This window comes from Hypanus sabinus, chromosome 13 (assembly GCF_030144855.1).
Source record: "Hypanus sabinus isolate sHypSab1 chromosome 13, sHypSab1.hap1, whole genome shotgun sequence".
Taxonomy (NCBI): domain Eukaryota; kingdom Metazoa; phylum Chordata; class Chondrichthyes; order Myliobatiformes; family Dasyatidae; genus Hypanus; species Hypanus sabinus.
Genome location: NC_082718.1, coordinates 19265510 through 19287586, shown reverse-complemented (window position 1 = coordinate 19287586; position 22077 = coordinate 19265510). Strand labels below are relative to the sequence as shown.

At 41.4% G+C, this 22077-nt stretch overlaps 1 protein-coding gene across 4 annotated transcripts in view; it reads left to right on the top strand.

The window, feature by feature from the left end:
- Positions 1-22077, top strand: part of sema3c (sema domain, immunoglobulin domain (Ig), short basic domain, secreted, (semaphorin) 3C) — a 143071-nt gene that overhangs the window by 103043 nt on the left and 17951 nt on the right. For all 4 annotated transcript variants that reach the window (XM_059987262.1, XM_059987260.1, XM_059987263.1 and 1 more), the window contains exons 6-13: positions 2278-2368; positions 2459-2578; positions 4294-4436; positions 5774-5888; positions 7575-7644; positions 8941-9085; positions 11702-11924; positions 18456-18544. In XM_059987262.1, coding sequence (XP_059843245.1) covers positions 2278-2368; positions 2459-2578; positions 4294-4436; positions 5774-5888; positions 7575-7644; positions 8941-9085; positions 11702-11924; positions 18456-18544 — 996 coding nt within the window. The remainder of the gene's footprint in view (positions 1-2277; positions 2369-2458; positions 2579-4293; positions 4437-5773; positions 5889-7574; positions 7645-8940; positions 9086-11701; positions 11925-18455; positions 18545-22077) is intronic.

Below are 22077 nucleotides of genomic sequence, written 5' to 3'. Positions count from 1 at the left end.
GGGATATAGAAGAAATTTATAGTTTAGTGAAAACTGCATAAAATGTGGAATTGGATCATCTGGTGTTGATTAATATAGAGTCATATTTGTGCGGCATTGGCATGTGCCCTTTGGGCCAACTTGTTAATGTTGACCTTTGTACTTATCAATCCTGTTCCTATTGCTCAGTAGCCTTCTATGTCAATGATATTTCATCACCTCTCCTTTTCCTTCTAGTTCCTTTTTGAAGTTTCTCCTACACCCTTCAAGGATCTCCTCTATTTTCAGCCACTATACCTGCCTTATGCTTCCTTATTTCTCTACATCAGACCCTTGATATCCCCTGTCATCCAAGTTACCCTAATCTCTTCATCCTTAGCTTTCACCCTAAGGGAAGAAGCCCACTCAGATCTCTCACTGTCTCACTTTAAAAGACTGACCTATTGGATATATTACAGAAATTGTTAAAAGAAACCCTTATCATGTACCTGTAAATTTAGTACCATTATTCTAGGAAATTCCACCTGTGGCGAAAACAAAATTCAATTTATTTAGTTCATTTAAATTATCCTTTTATTCCAAAATACAATTTATTTAGTTAATTGAAATTATCCTTTTGGGTTCTAATTTTTTTTCTATCATTCATTCTTTGAGGTTTTTCTTCTGTTGTATGGATATCTATGAAAAGTAAGAATTTTGAGTTGTATACTGTATACAGTCTCTGATATTAAACAGACTATTATAGCACTACTTAAAATCTTGGAATTTTGATTTTTACCACTAGCAACCAACCTATGACGTTTTCCAATCATGCAGCGATTGCTGATTATACAAGATAGTCGGTTGTCCATCAGATCATGCCTAGAATTCACTTGAAGTACTGTTCCCAGTTTTGTATCATTTATTTGTTCCTTCTCCTTTCACAGTGTTCCAATTGAGACAGGAAACAGCAAGTTGAGCAATGCCTGACCAATCTAATTATTTAATAGAACACGGATACATAAAACATTTGGTGCAAAGGATAAAATTGACATTTTTATTTACTTAACATTGGCTACTTAGACGCTTATGAAGTAAAACTGTCAAAGAGATAATGCTAAAGAGATGGAGTGCCAGGCACCCCCAGGGTCAAGTTTCAACAGAGATGTATTGTATGCAGTAACAGTGGGATGAACATTTTAAATTTACTAAATGCCTTCATGTCTCCAGCCCAGAACTGGAATACTTTTGGATAGTTATTCTTGCTGGCTTGTAAAGACTATGGAAGTTAACTCTGCTAAATGATTTGACACAGCTGAAATTTGTGATAAATTGCTGAGTCACCAGAATTGTTAATTTTTTTTCTTATCACTTATGTTATCTGTCCATTAATACAACATTGAGTTTTCCCACATATAAAATTCTCATCTTCCACTTAGAAAAGTAATGGTGGCCTTTGGCAGCTTCAGATGTCCTTACTTAGTCCATATACAGCTGGACTTCAAAGCAGTGAACTGAACACTGAATACACGTGCCATCACACTCCTACAATGCCATTTAAATCTAACTTTAAAGGCTAATATCGTGATAGAAATTAATCTATCATGCTGTGGATGTGGACAAATTAGGGGAACTCTTCCCAAAAGTCATCTGATCAAATATTGTGTTAAACCATGTTGATGTGTTCCAGAAACAGACATTAAACCATTTCCAAATCTAAATATAGGGCCACTCTCCGACATGGGGGTTCCTGCTGGAAACTAGCTTTGGGTGGATGGAGCAAATGTTAGACTGGGTCACTCTACATCCTTCTGTGATAATTGGAGTCACCAGCCCAAGATGGGGAATTCTTTTCTGCATTCATTTCTGTGAAATGTAAAAGATCAGGAGTGCCATCCTGTGATTCCCATCTACGTCTGGTTACCTGAACCAAGCTACAGCAGTTCCTGCCAACTGTATCTGCACCACTCTATACTCAACAGGGACTTAACTGTGTGCTGCCTTCTTGGGGAGAAAGCAGTGCAAAGTTCACCTGCGCCAAAAGGACCCTGTAGGAAGCTCCCTAAGTACTGACGATGAGACCTGAGCTTAACAATAGTTAAGAGAACATGATGAAGGGTCTCAGCCCAAAATGTTGACTATTTATTCCCCTCCATAGATGCTGCCAACCTGCTGAGATCCCCCAGCATTTTGCAACCCCCAGCAACCTTTAACAGTTTGTATATTCTTTCTACTTGAACCGTATAATAACTAACTGCAGGTTGTACTTGTCTTAAGTTATAATAATACATCTCATTCCTCTTCCACTTTTTTCTTCAGGATCAAATATTCATGATAGAGTCAAAAAATGAATCGGGGAAGGGCCGCTGCTCATTTAACCCTCAGGTTGACACCGTGTCCTTTATGATCAGTGAGTAGAGCGGAGAAATAGAAAAATAGTCCTTTTTTGAAAATGGAGTACAATGTAAATATATTTATAATGGTGTCATGTTCTCTTCAGATGAGGAGTTATTTTCAGGGGTGTACATTGACTTCATGGGAACTGATGCAGCAATATTTCGCAGTCTAACAAAAAGAAACAGTATAAGGACAGACCAGCACAACTCCAAGTGGTTAAGTGGTAGGTATGCTTAATTAGAGCTCATTATATACAAGTTAGACATGGGACATGGTGGTTGTAAAGGATAGGATAAGTTGCACCTAATGGCGTCAATCTAATAAAAGGTAACTATAACAGAACTATATGAATAAACTCTTCTTCGACTTCCAGCCGGGTACAGGTATCAATTTTAACCAATTTTTCAAAGACCGACTCTGTCATCTTCATCAGGGGTCCCAAAAGTTATTGGCACGGCACAGTAGAAATCAACAGGAGCAGGACATCACATTCGTAATGGCCGAAAGACTGACTTCGACGGCGAAAGACTGACAAAACTACTGTGCCGCACCAGTGGCTATAGGGACTGCCTGGTGAGGGATGTCTTTGAAATAAAACTAGAGGAAAAGTATTTTAACAGGACGAAGGTCTTGCTCTAAGTAAGAACTGGAATCGATTGTAAACAAGGTGGGACACTGGAAAACTGATTAGATAAGCACTAACCAGTCAGGAGGGATGGACTACAATGGTATAAATACCAGCAGACTAGACATGCCCAGGCATCATTCCTGATGAAAATGGCAGAGTTTGTCATCAAAACATCAGCTAAAATCAATATTTCTTGAAGCTCAAGAAGACTTCATTTGTCATATATTCTGGGAAAGCAGAAGATCCTTTATAATAGACCTTTTATAGAACCATAGAACATTACAGCACAGAAACAGGCCTTTTGGCCCTTCTTGGCTATGCCGAACCATTTTTCTGCCTAGTCCCACTGACCTGCACCTGGCCCATATCCTTCCATACACCTCTCATCCATGTACCTGTCCATGTTTTTCTTAAATGTTAAGAGTGAGCCCCTATTTACAACTTCATCTGGCAGCTCATTCCACACTCCCGCTACTCTCTGTGTGAAGAGGCCCCCCTAATTTTCCCTTTAAACTTTTCCCCCTTCATCCTTAACCCATGTCCTCTTTTTTTTTTCTCTCTATAGGTAGGAACTTGGTTACCTTTTTGCATTATGCCTATGGTTACAGGTCTACAAACAAGATTGTTTTCCTATTGTCAATAATACAAAATTTTACCTAGAGATCAGGGATATTACTTGGTAAAGTGTCCAATTTAGTTGAAGTTGCATTTTAAAGAAAATAACAGTGGTTAACTGTGAGCTAAGTGTGATATTACTTCATTACACTTTGTTTCTGCTTGCTACAAATGAAAACAAATTATACTCTGGTTATTGTAGTGTGTTTTATGAAACACCTACTTAGCCACTTCACTAACACTTCTCATGTTTGAGACAAAAGGTTATAGGTGAAAGTCCCACTACTGTTAAGCTTTCACAGTGTCACTTGAACCATTCAGACCATTTTATGAGTTCCTGTACAGAAATTCACAGATATTGCCATTCCGAAATAAGCCAGCTAACCTATGTTGGGGCTGACGCCACAGACACCCCTCATCTCACCCTATCAATGTATCCGTTTCTGCATTTTTCCATCATTTTCTCATTCTGTGTTCCCAAAAATGGATTCATACTTGTCCCACCCTATTAACCTAACTCAGTGAAAGCCCCTTTTCCGCCGGCTTTTAACAGTCAATCAAATCTCATTTCTGAATTCTGGTACAAGCTGCTAATCTTGGTTGGTGCGGCTGTAACGAAACCCAATTTCCCTCGGGATCAATAAGGTATGTCTGTCTGTCTGTCTGTATTTACCGCTGTCTCTGTCTGTTGTTAGAACCTGTATTTGTGGATGCGCAGTTCATTCCTGATGGCACAGACCCAAATGATGCGAAACTCTACTTTTTCTTCCGGGAGAAGGTGACAGATGGCAATGGTAATACCAAGCAAATCCACTCCAGGATTGCCAGAATATGTCCAGTAAGTAAATCACCTCGCTGCAGATTTAAATCTCATTAGGTTGCCAGGCGAGATATTTTGTGTTTGCATTGACAATCTGGCTGTTCAATAAGCTAAACCTGTCTTGTCTTGGAAATTGAAATCATAAACCAAATTAAATATTTCAATTTGAAAATCAATACAAGTTGAACCTTAACACAGATCCAGGAGGGCTAGATATCAAGAAGTTTTTTTTAAATCAGAATCATTCATTTGCATAGGAGATTGAATCATATGAACTTATGCATAGAGTGTGATGTTTAAGTGCTCTGTGGTGCAATTGCAATGAAGGAAGTTGTTGATTGAGAAGAGCGTTGGGGGAAAGAAGTAATAAGTGTGGAAATAGCTATTATCTGAAGTTCTGTTCAATTGTTTTTGAGGATCTGCAGGTGTTAATGAAGAAAGTTCCGCTGAGATTGAATAAGTAGGAAGAGCCCATCTGTCCACAATCCTCCCTTCCCAAGCACTGTGCACAAGCTGTTTTCATCGCCACTGACAAAATTTGTCAGACTTCTGAGCACCCTTGCTCTGCTAACCACATCCAGAGCTCTTCAACCTCATACTTCTCATTTGGATGGTGTGTGTGTGTGTGTGTGTGTGTGAAAAATATCTAAACCAAGCTCCCGCTACACAGCTGGACTCTAATAATTGCTGCCTTGAATTACTCATGCCTGGGAAGCCTGGTAAAGAATTGGAAATGGGAGTCGCTGGCTCTTTACATTCTGACTGACAACCAGTTGTCAATGGTAAAAGTATTTCACCCAACCCTCTTAAATAAACACTTTTTGCTAACCATGTCCTGTTCATCCATTCACCAGAATTGCCAATCTACCTTCCTTCCCGTACCAAACTCTAGTCTGCCATCTGCTGGGGGTCTGAAGTGCACTGCTTGCCCACCCTCTCCTCTGTACCCAGGCCAGGCTGGGTTTCAACTTTGCCATCCCTCTTCCCTATACCCTTCCCTCCTCACCATAATTATTGGTGCCTGTTTCTACCACAGACAAAAGTGATATCTGCATCGTAGCTGTCCAGGTCCGTCTTTGATAGGAAGTTCTTAATGCTTAAGCAAATCTGAAAGGGTACACATATTCCATGTTGCAGCTTGTATTGAAATAAAAATGTATTATTTAAGACTTTTCACTAGACAGATGTATAAAATATTTCTAAATCACCCAGGATCCTGTTTCTATGTGGTTTGGACGTTGTGTTATAGATGTGAATTATTGGACACAGAGTCAGTGTTGAGTCTATTTCCCTCTAACAGATGTTTAAAGTCTTCCTTCTTTTCATACTTACTATAAATTTCGTTTATTGTCTAGAATGACATTGGAGGTCAGCGCAGTCTTGTTAACAAATGGACAACATTCTTAAAGGCCCGTTTGGTATGTTCAGTAATAGATGATGATGGCACAGAAACTCACTTTGATGAACTGCGTAAGTGAACAATTTTATAAACTTATTTTATCTTTGACATCTTTTATTACTAAATCTATAAATAGTCCTCCTTTATGGAGTTCCAGTGAGAGAAACGGAGTAGCTGTCTTCTTGTGCCAGAACAGGTCAGTGATGACCTTGGTTAAGAGCTCAAGAAATGCCATTATAGTCCATCTTGTAGCAATAAACTTATTTAAAAAATGGAAGTTTGCCTCCTATATTCCTCAGCTGCTTATTTTAGCAAAAGGCAAACCAAATCCCTTGTGGTTCCATTGTAATGCTACTCTGACCCAATCATCCTTTGAGTAGTTACTACCTAATAATGTTTACCTGACAAGCCTTTCTATGAGGACATATCAGAAAGCAAAAGAAAAGTGTACTTGGCTGTAATAAGCTAACTTCTGAAACATTATTGCTTGTGTGTGACCTTATCAGTTTCTGTACTTTGTTACGTACCCCGTAACTGGGTCACTTACCAGCAAAGGTAGAGAGGTCCGTTGAAATCTGATGGTACTATTTTTAACAGTATTTATTGATAAAAATACACAAAAATAATATCAATGCAAACATACAGATAATATACATCGTCAATACTAAATCTAAAAGCGCGGGTATAATAATAATCAATAAGAAATAGCTCTATCGTTGTCTAGGGGATAATATATTGTCTGAATGAAATATAAAAGTCTCTTTAGTTCATTCAAGCTGCAGCATTTTGGTTTGAGAGAAAGACGGGTTAAAACTTGCCCAGTCCTTTTAAGATGTCAATCCTTCGAGAGTCGTTGGGAGTTGATTTCCCCGTTGTTAGCTAAAAACCGTTCTTCCGTGGTCAAGGCACACCAATTCCAGGGCAAATGGAAACAGACGCACGTGGCCTTCCCAACTGGCTTTTCCTATTATGGGATCACTAGCGTTTCTTCTGGTGCGTCTGAGGGGCTGTTCCCACAGACCCTCTTTTATCCTGACCCACAGGGTCTCAGATGTCAATCAGGTTGGGATGATGCAATCCCTCCACCAACCAGCCCACTTTGCCTGAGGGCTTCCACAAAGCACAGTATTTTAATACACGATTCTGTCTCCTAGAGACAATGGCCGTTTCCCGTAGCTTCATATCGCCGGGGTGGGGGGGGGGGGGGGTGGTCAAGACATTCCAAACGTCTCTCTCTCATTTCCTGGGTCTCCTGACCCAAATCAATAGCGATCCTGCGATTCTCAAAAAGGAGGGGGCTGCAGGCGTAACAATTTCAAAACAGACCATCAAAATTTGACAACAATCCTTCAGGCAGGATGTAACTGGGATCCGGGTTCAACACACATTGCTTCAGGTTGCTTTATGGTATCTTCCCCTAAAACAACCTTGAACTCAGCATTTCAACTTGCAATAATCACCCTTTGTTAGATCCATCTTGTCAATTTATGCCTCTGTATTTCAGGAGTCAATTTAGTTAGATGATGAAAATTATTGAATCAAGGAAATTCTTTTATTCCCATAAAATTACTGTAAGAGGTTTCACCATATAGTATAACTCAGCACATTTAATAACAAGAACCTTGTATTTTATGGAAAAACAATCCAACTATTCAGACACTTTGGTTCCACTTCAGCCTGGGATTTATCATTTTGAACACTGGATTATTTTCAGAATCTACAAATGACTAAAAGTGTTTTTTTCCCCTCCCTCTCAGAGGATATTTTTTTATTAGAAACAGAATATCCCAAGAGCTTGCTCGTCTATGGACTGTTCACGTCTTCGAGGTAAGGCACAGCTCCAAAGGACTTCTCTTACTTTCTATAAATTGGTTTTAATCTGAACAAGTTCTTAATAGCGTTATTATTTCAATGAATAAATAAGTAATGTATTTCATCATTTTAAATGGATCTCTCATGATATATTACTTTGTAAGGCAATGTTTGTGAATGAAGCTGAATATAGCAAAGGGTTTTTGGCATACAAGTTCTCCAAACTATTCTAGATAAACAATAGAAATAGGAATGACATCAGTTCCTATTGGTTGGTACTCTCCAAACTGGAGGTATGAGTATCGATTTCTCCTTCCGATGAACAGATATCCCATCCCACCCCTTCCTCTGCTCCCCACTCTGACCTTTCACTTCTTTTCACCTGCCTATTACTTCCCCCAGGTCCCCTCCTCCTCTTTCTGCTATTGTCCAGTCTCCTCTCCTATCAGGTTCTTTCTTCTCCAGCCCTTGACCTTTCCCACCCAACTGGCTTTACCTATCACCTGCCCGCTAGCCTCTTTCACCTCCCCCACCTTTTTATTCAGCAATCTTCCCCACTTCCTTCTCGGTCCTGATGAAGGATCTCAGCCCAAAGCATTAACTGTTTACCTTCTTCTATAGACGCTGCCCGACCTGCTGAGTTCCTCCAGCAATTTGTGCGTGTTGCTTTAAATTTCCAGCATCTACAGATTTTTTTTAAATGTTTGGAAGCTACATCAAGTTGTTGAATATTGATGACAACGAATCTTGGTCACACTCACTATTGTTGACTGAAAGCTTTCATGAGAGGGTTATTTTGCAGTTATCTAAACGAGTCTATTAGTGCTATGGATTCCTATTACTATTTCTGATGTTCATTGTAGTAACCAGGTGAGGCTGCTTCTTCTATATGTTATCATACCAGTGGCTGGTTTCCTGTCTTCCATTCACTGATTATTTTTGGTATATCTATGCCTGCAATATACATCATCCCTTTACCTCATTGCAATTGGAAACCCCCAGTGGAGTTGAGCATTCAGCTAGTGTGATAGGAAGGTGGGTCAGATCAGAAGGCAATGCTGGAGCTTTGTTCTGTAGAGTTGAGTGTAAGGCATGTCCTTCAGTGAAAGGGACAATGATTTAGAACTTAAACATCCGTAATCTTCTTTTAAGTTTTACTGCCTCTAGCTGAACCTACCTCTGTCATTATTATAAAATGCTTTCAATATTTGGATGAAATCCCCTAAGACTCAGTCTGTGTGCGATGTTCATTATGTGCCGAGCAAGTAAGAACTTCTTTCTTATTGTTCACAAATCTGCTTGTTTTTGCAGCTCAGTTTTTAAAGGGTCGGCTGTGTGTGTCTATAACATGCTTGATATTCACACGGTATTCAATGGACCATTCGCCCACAAAGAGGGACCAAACCATCAATACGTTCCGTACCAAGGCAGGATCCCATATCCCAGGCCAGGCACTGTGAGTGTTCAAAGCCCCACGTACTGCTTAATAATTCACTCATTTTTTAGAAGTTTTACTGAAGACCCCAGGTTTGATACAGTGAGTTTGCTCTTCCCTCCGAGACCAGGATTATGGCTCCAAACCCCACCATGGATGTTTGAAATTTATAGTTTATGCTGGAACTTCAGTAGAATGCTGGGGGGAAGTGGCAATATTGTTGAAGATGCTACCTTTCAGATGGATGTTACATTTTTCAGAGCAGAGCATTTGAAATTCCATTTGATGTGAACAATCTAAATCTTGCAATAGGATGAACAATGTGATTCACTTATGAAGATTATGTGCTCAGCTATTTCTTTTGCAGGAAACTAGCTGTCAAATTCACTTTCATCTCAGCAAATTTAACTTAGTCTGCCTGGATTTCCCACCAATCTCCTCCCATAATGATTGGAACTATTTTTATCCAAAGCCCAAACCAAACATCTCAGCCCCTTAGGGTCAGTTTGAACTTTGATTGAGTCCCTGATACATCATTTCATTAATTGATACAGGCAATCTCAAAGGCTAAATGAAAAGCAAGAATACACTGTGAACTAGAAGAGAAAATATATTCCATTCAAAATTTATAATAGTATTTCCATTCTCTTTAAGAATACATTTGATATTTTTATTCAAAAACAAACTTTGAATCAGCAAAATATATGTGTTTCATCTATGACTGAATTTTGACTTCTATAACAATGAGTAGCAAAATGATTTGGATCTGGTAAAATCAGTTTAAGTCAAGTGATCCTGAATTTTCCATGGGGACAGCCTCTCTGAACCGTCTCCATCATTTACGAGACAGACTTCCTTCAGCAAGTCGACATTATTCAGAAAATTGAAAGCAGGGACAAAAGTAAGCTAGTCAACGTTCTCACCTTTTACTCTGATCATAACTAATCACCCATTTTCAATACTGTTTTCCAGCTTTCTCTCCAGCTCCCGTCATCTCTCCAGTTCTATCTAACTCCTTTTGGAATATATTTAATTTTTTAGCTACAACTTCTTTCTGTGGTAAAGAAGTCAACAGGTTACTACCCTCTAAGAGGAAGAACTTCTCCTCATCTTAGTTTTAAATGGAATTCCTTTATCCTTGGACTGTGACCCTGGATCCCAAATCTTAGAAATGTCTTTCCTCTTCTAATCTATGTATTTCTGTTAAACTTTGTAAATTTCTTTGAGAACTGCCCTCATTGTTCCAAATCAGGGGTCCCCAATCTTTGTATGCCATAGACTAATACCATTTAGCAAGAGTCTATGGCCCTATGTTGGGAACCCCTGTTCTAAACTCTAGCAAATATAACAAGCCCAATTGGTCTGATCTTTCTTCATGTTATTGGTTCTTCTATCTGAGGAATTAATCTGGTGATGCTTCACTGAATTCCATCCAATACAAATATTGTTTCATTGTTATCTATCAGGATAACAGACACTTGAACGCCCAATCCTTAAAATATGCCCATAAGTATAGGATACCTGTTAATTACCACCAATATCTAAATATTACAAAGGCTAATATATGCAAAATCTGGCCATAATACCATGGGTCTTAAAAGCACAATTTAGCATCAGTGTCACCTATGTCAGTCCTATAACTCTGAAAGAGCAAATTTATGTTCATCACTAATTGAATATACAAAAATAATATCAATGTGAAAAACACTTGTGTTTCCTGCATCTCAGAAATTCTAACCATCATTTGTCATCAGTTTCAAAAGTGAAATACCGCAGATAGTGGAAACTTGGAATAAAAACAGAAAATGCTGGAAGTAGTTAGAAGGTCAAACTACATCTAGAGAAACAGAGTTCAGCTTGCGCCAGATCTGGAGAAAGTTTGATATAATAGGATTTAAGTAAGTACAGAGGACGGGACGGCAGGGAAAGGAAAAACAATGAACTATGTTTGCAGGGTGGAAGGCAGGGAATAGGATATTGTAAATAGGAATGGTAATGATATAAATAGAATTGAATATGGATTCAAAGGTGATGGAAATTGCAGTAACAGAAACATTACCAGCAGTTCCCTCTAAAACAAAATTTGGACTTCTGGTTATAAGCTAAAATCACTCAATTCAGGTCTAAATACAGTTATTTCTTCATCATTCTGTCTTGCTTTGGATCAAAATGTCATAAATTAAATCTTGGAGCATCAGTTTGACAAACTCACAGGTTTAAAAAATAAATATTAAAATATCAGGATTTCAATTCAAATTTGAACATTCAGGCCTAATGTTTTCCACAGCATTTCATGTAATCAAGTCCATTGACCATTTAAATGTTTTATACGCCACTTTGAACTCCCAGATTGTCAGTGATGTTTTATCACAGCTCTTCATTGTTAAGCGGTGTAAAATATGATTCAGTATGAACCAAGCAAACATTTATAATTTACTTTCTGAAGTTATCTAGTTGAAAGTAGGAGAAGGGGAGAGTTACATGCATAATAAATCAATACATACTGCTAAAAGAATGTTAAAGTCCAGAAGAATAATGTAAATTAAACTGACATGATAAAGTACATGAGTAACTAAAGGCCAAGGGATTTCACTGAAACCTGTTTGTACTTACTTTGCCTTCATTATTCATTATTAGTGCCCTGGAGGAGCATTTACACCAAACACATTGTCAACAAAGGAGTTTCCCGATGAAGTAGTTGCATTTATCCGGAACCATCCCATGATGTATAATTCTATTTATCCAATCAATAAGCAGCCACTGATTGTAAGGATTAATACTGATTACAAGTACACGAAGATAGTGGTGGACCAAGTGAAGGCTGCAGATGGAAGATATCATGTCCTCTTTCTTGGTACAGGTAAGATACCTTTAAAAAAAAATCTAAATTCCAGTGGAGTGACAATGAAGGCCTATGATTTTGGATTAGAAGAGGAAAACATTTTGTTTCTTGGACTGAGGAGAACGTTCTAGCTGTTCCTTTGTTTCTAAAAAGTTGTAGAATTAGGGATACTACCAATCAACATACACTTATTGACCATACCAAGGTGGTACTAACCAAATATAATGATCTGTAACATAATAATGCAGGAAGGATGTCATCAGAAAGCTAGAAGCAGATTGCTCGGACACCTACTCTGTGTCCTTCCTCCAACTTCCACAGGCATGCTGCACTGCAGGCCCGTGGTTTCATAAACTGAGAGGCTCAATGGTGTCTACCTTTGATGAGGGCCCCTTAACTGGCTGGATTGTTGGCTCACTCCCAAACTCAGAACCGCATCTTACACTTGGTTCTCCTTAGACTGTCTCCCTTGCAAAAAGGCTGCATTGCGGTTGATGTACCTCCTCGAGCTATGCAGGGAGTACCTTCATCTTCCCATCCCCTTTTGAATTGCCTGCACCTTTTCACAGTGTACCGGTTCATTGTTTAATTTATTTTTATTTATTTATTGAGATAAAGAGCAGAATAAGCCCTTCTGGCCCTTTGAGCCGTGTTGTCCAGCAGTCCCCTGATTTAAGCTGAGCCTAATCACAGGACAACTTACAATGACCAGTTAACCTACCAGCCGGTATGTCCTTGGACTGTGAGAGGAAACTGAAGCACCTGAAGGAAACGTGTGCAGTCACTGGGAGAACATACAAACTCCTTACAGGCAGCAGGAGGAATTGAACCAGCTCTGTAAAGCGCTGTGCTAACAGAATAGGAAAGTTGGGGGAGGATGAGGAGTACAAGCTGGCCGGTGATAGGTGAGACGAAGTGAAAGGGAAGGTGGGTGGGATGAAGAGATGGGGGAGGGAGGGTAAATTAAGAAGCTAGGTGATAGGTGGAGGTGTTAAAGGGGTGAAGAATAGGGAATCTAATAGGAGAGGACAGTGGACTATGGAATACAGAGAAGAAGGAGGGGAACCAGAGGGAGGTGAGGAGAATAGAAGGGGTGAGGGAGCAACCAGAATGAAGACTGGAAAAGGGGAGAATGAGGGAGGAACAGAAGTTGGAGAAACCAATGTCCATTCCATCAGGTTGCAGACTGCCCGGAGAGAATATGAGGTGTTACTCCTATGTCAGAAACACACTGAGTCTCAGCAATTTGCAGAACGGTAAACTTTATTTTTCGAGTCTGCAGAGTCGGACCCAACCAGCTCCTGCTAGATTGAGTGCCGAATTACACTTTGCACAGTTTTTTTATACCCTACTTGTTTACGACTTTGTGAGTTGCACCCATGTGAGGTGCAGACATTCTTCCTTAATCTCATTACAAAATTACAAATGTGATTACCCTTTGGCCCACTTATCAGCCTCAGCGCATTTTGACCGTTATTGTTCAACCGTTAAGCATGTCTTCCCGTTACCCGTATCACTTCTTTAATCAGCAAGCTATTGTTTCATCCTCATTTTGCAAATTGGTTTATACGTTGCACTGCAAGTTGCTTTGCACGCTCTTTCTGTGTCAGCACATTCTAAATGGACTCCTTAAGTACCGTCTTTAATTTAATCATTTCTCTCAATCCACCCTTTTTCTTTTTAGAATGTGCTATCAGTTGGGCTTTTGCCACGGGTTTACATAGGCTTCTTCCTCTAGCTCTATTTCCCTTTGTAGGAGTACCTGAACAGGATCAGCTGGGGCCCCTGGTTGCATGACTTGTCTTGCCACCCGAGCTACTAGCTCCCGCAAGCAGGGGATCAGACATGGTAGCAGAAGGAGGACCATCAATCCCCCTTCAGCGCTTCTCAACAATAGCAGTATATACATTACAGTCCCAAAGTTCATTCTGTCCGTCTTTTGAGCTTTAGCACCATCGGGTCTTCTCCCTGGACGCAAGTCCATTCTGCACCTTCTTCGGGCTTTACGGGTCCCTTGATTCTCGCGGCGTGGGTCCACCCTTTTTCTTTTGACCTTACTGCGGCTTCGGTGGTCAGTAGCACCTGGAATGGGCCTTCCCACTGCGGCTGTAACTTCTCTGGCTTCCAAGTCTTAATCAGGACCCAGTCACCGGGCTGAGTTCGGTGGAGTGCGAAGTCCAGAGGTGGGGTTTGTGCGAGTAACCCCTTCCTGCGCAATTCTGCAAAAGAACGAGACAGTGCCTGTAAATAGTCCCTTACAAAGACATCTCCCCCTTGCAGGGAAGGATAGCCCTCCACCTTGTTCCAATATGGAAGGCCAAACAACATTTCATAAGGGGATACTCCTATATCTTTTCGAGGAGCCGTGCGGATTCTTAGTAGGGCCAGGGGTAGACACTTGGTCCAGGGTAGCTTGGTTTCCATCATTAGTTTTGTCAATTGCGTCTTCAAGGTACTGTTCATCCTCTCAACTCTTCCTGAGCTCTGAGGGTGCCAGGGGGTGTGCAGCTTCCACTGGATTCCTAAGGCGTCACAGATTAATATCCCTTTACAAACATAGTCCCTTAGGATAGTGTCGCACATAGCTTGCACTCCCCAATGGCTTTGTTGGTGTAGTTGTTGCAGTATATGACGAGTTACTTCCTTATTCAGTACTTGCCGTCCGTCGGGGGTCTTCCACTCGCCTTCTGATGTTTGTCGGGCTCCCAGCTGGCTCATAGCGTCTATTTCTACTTGGGTGAAGACTGGTAGTTTGTTAAGCCCTTCCCTTATTGGTATCAGGGTTAGAAGTTTTTTCCATTGCTGCCCGTTTGGCTTCTTCATCTGCGAGCCGGTTTCCTATTGCTTCCGGGGCTGTTCCTCGTTGATGTCCTGGAACGTGAACCACTGCAATTTCTTGAGGTAGTGTTAGGGCTTCCAGAGTCATGCTTATCATTTGTTCGTGAGCTAATTCCCTTCCCCTGGCTGTTATCAACCCCCGTTCTTTCCAAATCTTTCCGAAGGTGTGTACCACTCCATAGGCATACTTAGAATCGGTGTATATAGTGCCTATTTTGTTTCTTAACAGTTGCAGTCCCCTCTGCAAGGCATATAGTTCACAAGACTGGGCTGACCAATTACCCGGGAGCCGGCCGGACTCCACCGTCTCCCTAGTCCTCCCGTTTATAATAGCATATCCACTGTGTCGTACCCCATTGATGCATCTGGAGGAGCCGTCGATATATAGTTCCTCGCCTTCAATTAGGGGAACTTCTTGTAGATCTTCCCTACTTTTTGTCTGAAGGTCTGTTAGCTCCACGCAGTTATGCTCGGTTTCCTCCCCTGTTGATTCCCCGTATAAGAACTGTGCCGGGTTACAACTATTGTTCTTTTCAAAGCTTACATCATCCCCGACCATCAGAATGGTTTCGTATTTCAGTATGCGAGAGTCCGTCAACCACCGCTGAGCTTTTTGGGCTAAGAGGGTGCTAACGGAGTGCGGGGTATACACCGTCATTCTTCCCCCAAAGGTTAATTTCCGTGCTTCTTCTACTAGTACGGCTGCTGCCGCTACGGCTTGTATGCACGTCGGCCATCCCCAGGATACCGGGTCTAACATTTTTGATAAAAAGGCCACAGGTTGCCGCTTTCCTCTTTTTTCTTGGGTTAGTACTCCTAACGCAGTTCCTTCATTGTTTGTTGCATACAGCTGAAAGGGCTTTTCCAGTGCTGGCAGTGTTAATACCGGGGCCCGAATTAGTTGCCCTTTTATTTTCCTGAACTTCTGTTCTTCTTCTTCGGTCCAGCTGATTATTCCCCGGTCTTCCTTTGCCAATTTGTCGTACATAAACTTCACCAGGGAGGTATAATTCTCTATCCAAATCCGGCAATAGCCCACTAAGCCCAGAAATTGTCTTATTTCCTTCTTTGTCCTGGGAAGCGGTATTTTAGTTATTCCCACTATTCTTTCTGGGGTTATTTGGCGGTGCCCTTTACTGACTCTGTGTCCGAGATATGTTATTTCCTTCTCGACAAATTGCAGTTTCTTCTTGGACACCCGCAATCCTTTTTCTCCTAGGTAATTCAGGAGTCTTATAGTATCGTCTCGCACTACCTCCTCTGCTGGTCCCGATAGTAGTAGGTCATCGACATACTGTAATAGTTGGTTCTTTTCGGTACAATGGAATCCAGCCAATACTTGCTCCAGTACCTGTTCGAATAGGTTTGGGGACTCCGTGAACCCTTGGGGCAAGACGGTCCACCGGAGTTGCTTCTTCCGGATGTCTTGCCATGCTTTTGATACAAATTCAATTCGTATGAATTGTTCCCCTACTGCCGAATTAGGGTCCACCCCCGCATACTGTTGCACATTTTTCCGCACCCTATCGAGGAAGTCGGTTGGGCTCTCATCTTTCCCTTGGTGGCAAAGTTGTGACCTTTTGGCACAGCCTCCCTTATTCCCTTAATGATGTACTCTCGCCGCTGTCGCATATTGCGTCTTCCCTCTTCTGCTTGTTTGTCCCACTGTGGGTCGTTTACTGGAAATTTCCGGTCCCCTGGTAACTCATTCGGCTGTTCCCTTCCCCAAATTGATATTGCAGCTTGTCGTATCATTTGCCTCTCTTGTGCAGAAAATAGCGTTCCCATAATCGCATGCATTTCTTCCCAAGTGTAAACATTAGGTCCTAAGAATTGATCCAACTGTTCTGCCAGTCCCATTGGATCTTCTAATAAAGTTTTCATATCTTTCTTAAATCCTCGTACTTCGGTACTTGTCAGAGGGACGTTTACAAATCCTGTTCCTCCCCGTTCTCCTCCCATTGGAACCTCTCGAAAAGGACACAGCTATACCTCTTCCTTTTTTAATTCGTCTTTCTTTTTCTTATCTGCTCCTGTCACACTCCTTGTTTCGATCCTTGCTTTTGCTTTTTCCCTAACATCCCTCTCCAGGTCTATTTCTTCTGTTCCTTCACTTTCTTCACGTCCTCCCTCTGCTCCCGCAAGGGGCACAGAAGGCTGGACATAGGGAGGGGGTAAATGATCGAGTGGGTCCCACTTCCGCTCCCCTTTAATGCCCAATTTAAAACTCTTTGTTGTTACTCCTGGCCAGGGAGCCCAACAAAAAGCATGAGCAATTTCTTCCGGTTTTACATTTGGTTTTGAATTAACGTAAATGTTTAAGGCTTGTCGTACCCAATCCTCCTCAGACCCAAGCCGCGGCCACCAGACCGCAGGTTTTTCTATCGGCTGTTTCGACCAAATTAAACAGTACTGTATCATTTTTTTCTTTTGTTTCCCTTTTAGTCTTCCACATCCCCAATTCTCAAACATTCTACCGAGGGGGCTATCAGGAGGAACCCCCGGGTATGGTCCCGGTCTTTCTGTTTCCTCTTTCTTTTTAGAGCCACCCCCTCCCATCTTATTCTGCTCTTACTTAATCCCGCACCCTTCTACTGCAACAATAGGCACTTTACCCTGTGCGTCCCAAGGACTTTTATCAGGAGGACCCCCGGGTAGCTATCCCGGTCTTCTCCATCCTTACTTATTCCCGCACCCTTCTACTATAATAGTAGGCACTTACCCGGTGCGTCCTGGGGACTTCCAGTACCAGGTACTGTCCCCTTCTCCCCGTTTACCGCTCTGCGCTGTCCGGATATCACTCGCTCAAGCCGCGCTGGAGCGACGAGCAAGGAGTCAGGGACCGCCAAACTCGGCGGGGTGCACCGTCTCCGATGTCCTTCCTCGTGTCCACCGCGGCCGGAGTGTGGATCCCGGACAAGCCCCCACGTTGTCAGAAACACACTGAGTCTCAGCAATTTGCAGAACGGTAAACTTTATTTTTCGAGTCTGCAGAGTCGGACCCAACCAGCTCCTGCTAGATTGAGTGCCGAATTACACTTTGCACAGTTTTTTTATACCCTACTTGTTTACGACTTTGTGAGTTGCACCCATGTGAGGTGCAGACATTCTTCCTTAATCTCATTACAAAATTACAAATGTGATTACCCTTTGGCCCACTTATCAGCCTCAGCGCATTTTGACCATTATTGTTCAACCGTTAAGCATGTCTTCCCGTTACCCGTATCGCTTCTTTAATCAGCAAGCTATTGTTTCATCCTCATTTTGCAAATTGGTTTATACGTTGCCCTGCAAGTTGCTTTGCACGCTCTTTCTGTGTCAGCACATTCTAAATGGACTCCTTAAGTATCATTTCTCTCATCCTAGAACCTGAGTTTGGCCTCATCATGGAGGCCATGAACAGCCATATTAGAATAGGAGTGGAAAGTTGAATTGAAATGTGTAGTCGCTGGGAAGTGCTGCCTTTTGCGGCAAACAGAGTGAAGGTGTATCTCCTGCAGTTGTTCTATATTCCACAATGGAAAGGGTCGGATTTTACTGATTTTTGTACTATCACCAACAGTTTAAAAAAAACAAACAACAGACAGCACAGAAACTTAATAGGGTTATTCAAACAGAAATGCATGCTAAATAAAATGATTCAGATAATTTAAGGTTCCATTAAGCCAGCCTCTTTTAGGTGAACTGATTTGTGTCTAATATGTCTTTCAGATAAGGGAACTATCCAGAAGATTGTGGTTTTGTCAAAAAATGCATCGAACAAAGAAGAGCTTATCTTGGAAGAAATGGAAGTATTTGAGGTCTGACGCAACTCTTTTTATCAGGTTAAGCAGCATGTGGTCATAATGTTGGAATTTGTATGGAGCCTTTCCAAATTTCAGGAGAGTTTCATAAGAAAAAAGCTGTTAGTCGAAACCATAAACAGCCAAGTTAGATTCTGCATCACAGAAAAATGTGGAAACAATGAGCCCTTTCTTTATATCCAGGTTGCTACTTTGGGTTCGAACCAGAAGACGTAGAGAGTGTGCTCGTAATAATACAAGTCCCCAAAGATCTGTAATGTGTTCAAGGCAGCCAAGCCATACATGCTTTGAAGTGTTATTCCATGAGTTTACTGGTAGACTTTTGAAGTGGACATGTGTTGAGATAAATGATGACTCTTTATTTATTGCAGTCATTTATTTTCATTTTTTCTCAACGCAAATTTTAAATTTAAGCTAACCGAAGCTGGACTGTGCAGTGAATCAAAATAAATAAAAGCAAGATATATTTATATAATTTCTTGAAATTCTTGTAAACAATTCAAAGGGTGAACTCCCTGCTTGATTTTTCTTTGAATAGTTCTGAAGTTTGAGTCAACTATTGGAATTCTTGGAGGAAACCATCTTGGGTAATAATTTGTGCAGGCCAAGTAGTTCAGAGGGAAAGTACTTGACAGAGGAGAGTAATTTTAATGTTTATTTACTCAAACATAAACCAGTTTTCCTTGATTTGGCAGGCTGGGCTGTGAAGTTGCAAGATCTTGTTGAATTATTTTTGATATTGCTTTGGGTTAATTATTGTCACATCTACCAAGATACAATGAATACCAGATACAGTTTATACAGATCAAATCATTACACAGTACATTGAACTAGACCAAGTTAAAAAAAAAACGATAAAGGTTCTAAAGTTCATTTTTACTGTCGAAGTATGCATGCACAATACAACTCTGATATTTTCTTCTCTGGGTAGACATGAAATGCTGAAAAACCGTGAAAGCTGCTGAAAGAAAATATATCAACTCCTCCCCCGGCACAAAAAAGAAAAAAAACAAAACTTTCAAACCATAAACCCTCCCCTCCCCACCCCTACCTCACACAAAAAAACTAACAGATTGCCCACATGGAAAGACAGCAACTGGAACATTGTACAATCTAAAAGGCCCCAACCCCCTCCCTCGCAAAAAAATAGTGACAATAACAATGCAGAATCATGTGTAAAAGCTACCCAAAAAAAAGTACAGTGCTGGTTAACATGAAAGTGCAGGACTCTAACAAGGTAGATCCTGAGGTTAATCATCCTACTTTTTGGTGTGGGTATGAGTTTTAGTTAGTATTTCTAATTTACATTACTTGTCAGAATGGATGGAACAGGCCACAGAAGAACATAACTTGTCTGGTGGGATATCCTGCAAGCTGGGGCTACAATTGGTTTCTTTTGGCAAGAGGTTGCCAAGGAGGCCACTGTACTAATAACACTGGAAGAATACAGAATTGAAATATCTGTATTATAGAATTCAGGCAAATCCCTGTGATCATTATGCCTACTCCTGTGGCTAAAGAGAAACTATGTTTGGCAATGGTGCTTAGGGAAACCCCTGTTATGGGGTAGTGAGCAGAGAACTATTGCAAGTGATCTATGGCGGATGTCTGGAATGACCCCACGACCAGGAAGCATGAAGCAGCCCCATTACAAAATGAGTCCCTGTTTGATCTCATGGATCTCACTGAGGACAAGAAAAATGCACCTTGAGTATTGGCTCTTTCATTAACACGGGCTTCAGCAGAGCAAGGTTTGGAGATCCTGGTTGCTCTGCGCGGCCACTGTTCAGACCGGGGGAGGCTCAAATTTTTACTGCAGATGAACGTTGCGTGTTCCACTGTTATTGATGGCATCTATGGAAGCTTTGCAGTAGAAAGTGTTTTCTGGTGTTACAGGAAATCCTGCACAACGTCAGGGTTGAATTACCCACCAGGGGCAAAGAGGCCTGGAAATGGGTGGCGCTTTGCTTTGCTCCAGCTGAAGCCCATTTCCAGCTATACTCCGGTGCTTTCCCATGGTTGTGAGAAGGGATTTATAGCCCATGATTTATAATTGCTCACACATCTAAAATTTACAACAGAAAACGAGCAGGTCACTGCAGAGTTGGAGAATTGTGTGGCGTCCTTTCTCATCTCCACTGTCTTTGTGCTATTGTCTCCCTCCTAACTCTCTTTATTGTATATCATTCCTGTGTTCTATCCTACTCAGCTGCTAATTTGTTGTTTCATTGTTTCCTGTTCGGAAGGTGGTGTGGTCTTTCTTTTCACCTCCTTACTCCCAGCATGTGCCCTGTGCTTTTCCTGTTTTCATTGTCCACTATCCCTCCACATCAACTTCCTCCTGCCACCTTGCTGCCTCGTTCCCTTTAATCTGCCTTCTCAATCTCTCTACCGTTCCTATCCACTTCCTCTTTAGGCATTCTCAAAATATTTCTACTCAAATTAGACCAAGAGGTGGGGGCAAGAAGGACCTTGTCACGTCAACTTGTAATCTCCTCCGTTTCTTTCTCCTTTCTTTCTTTTCAGTATCTCTACCCGCCTTCATCCAAGAATTTTTCAATTAATTATTTAAACTTTGTCAAATAATAATGTATCTTTTTAGTTGACAAGAAGCTTCAGAGCAGAAAGTTCAGGAATATCAAGGAAAAAAAAACTTGCATGCGTTTGGTTGCCTGCATCATTGCTACATGCAGAAGATCATCAAATAAAACTTAATTAAGTGCAGGAAGGTAATTCCAATTCACAACTGGAATTTACGTGTAGCCCTCCCTTTCGGTATATAAGAACAAAAGAAATAGATCAGGCGTGAAGGCTATTGGCCCCTTAAGTCTGCTCTGTTATTCAGAAAGATTAAAGTTGATCTTCTTCTCCATCATTTTTGTTCTCCTTCCCCACATCCTATGATTCCTTTAATACCCAAACTTTTATTGTGCATGAAATCAGTAACTAAGCCTCCACGGCCCTCCAGAGCTTCATCACCTTCCAAGAGGAGCATCTCTCCCAAATAGCATATCCCTTATTTCAAGATTGCATCCACCTCGAGGAAGAGGATAAATTTCCTCATTAAAGGCATCTATCATTGCCGTTGGCAGCCACCAAAACCTCTGCTCCCTCTCACCAATCTGACCTGTCCACCTGCCTTTAATAGTGGTTCATCAGTTGTTGCCCGTGGCCACATTTGTACCTGATTGCTCCTATTTGGAGCCAGGTTACCTGCCCCCCCCCCACCCTCTCCCTCCTTTTATCCACATGGGACAAATGTTAGTTCAGTACCAGCTCAGTCAACACCACTGTTGCAGTCCTGGGCTGTGAACACACACTCAGGGACCTCTGGGCTTCCTCTTCCAGACTCACGAGCTGAAGGACTTGCCCCGCAGGTTAATTAGGTTTCTCGTGAAGAAGCGCTGTCCCCCGAGATGGGTGTGAACACTGGCCACGGTGCTCTGATCACATCACGTCACTGTTGAAGTGGACCCAAGTAGATTTCGGTAGTTTTTAAAAAGGTATTCAATAAATGCAATTAAAATACA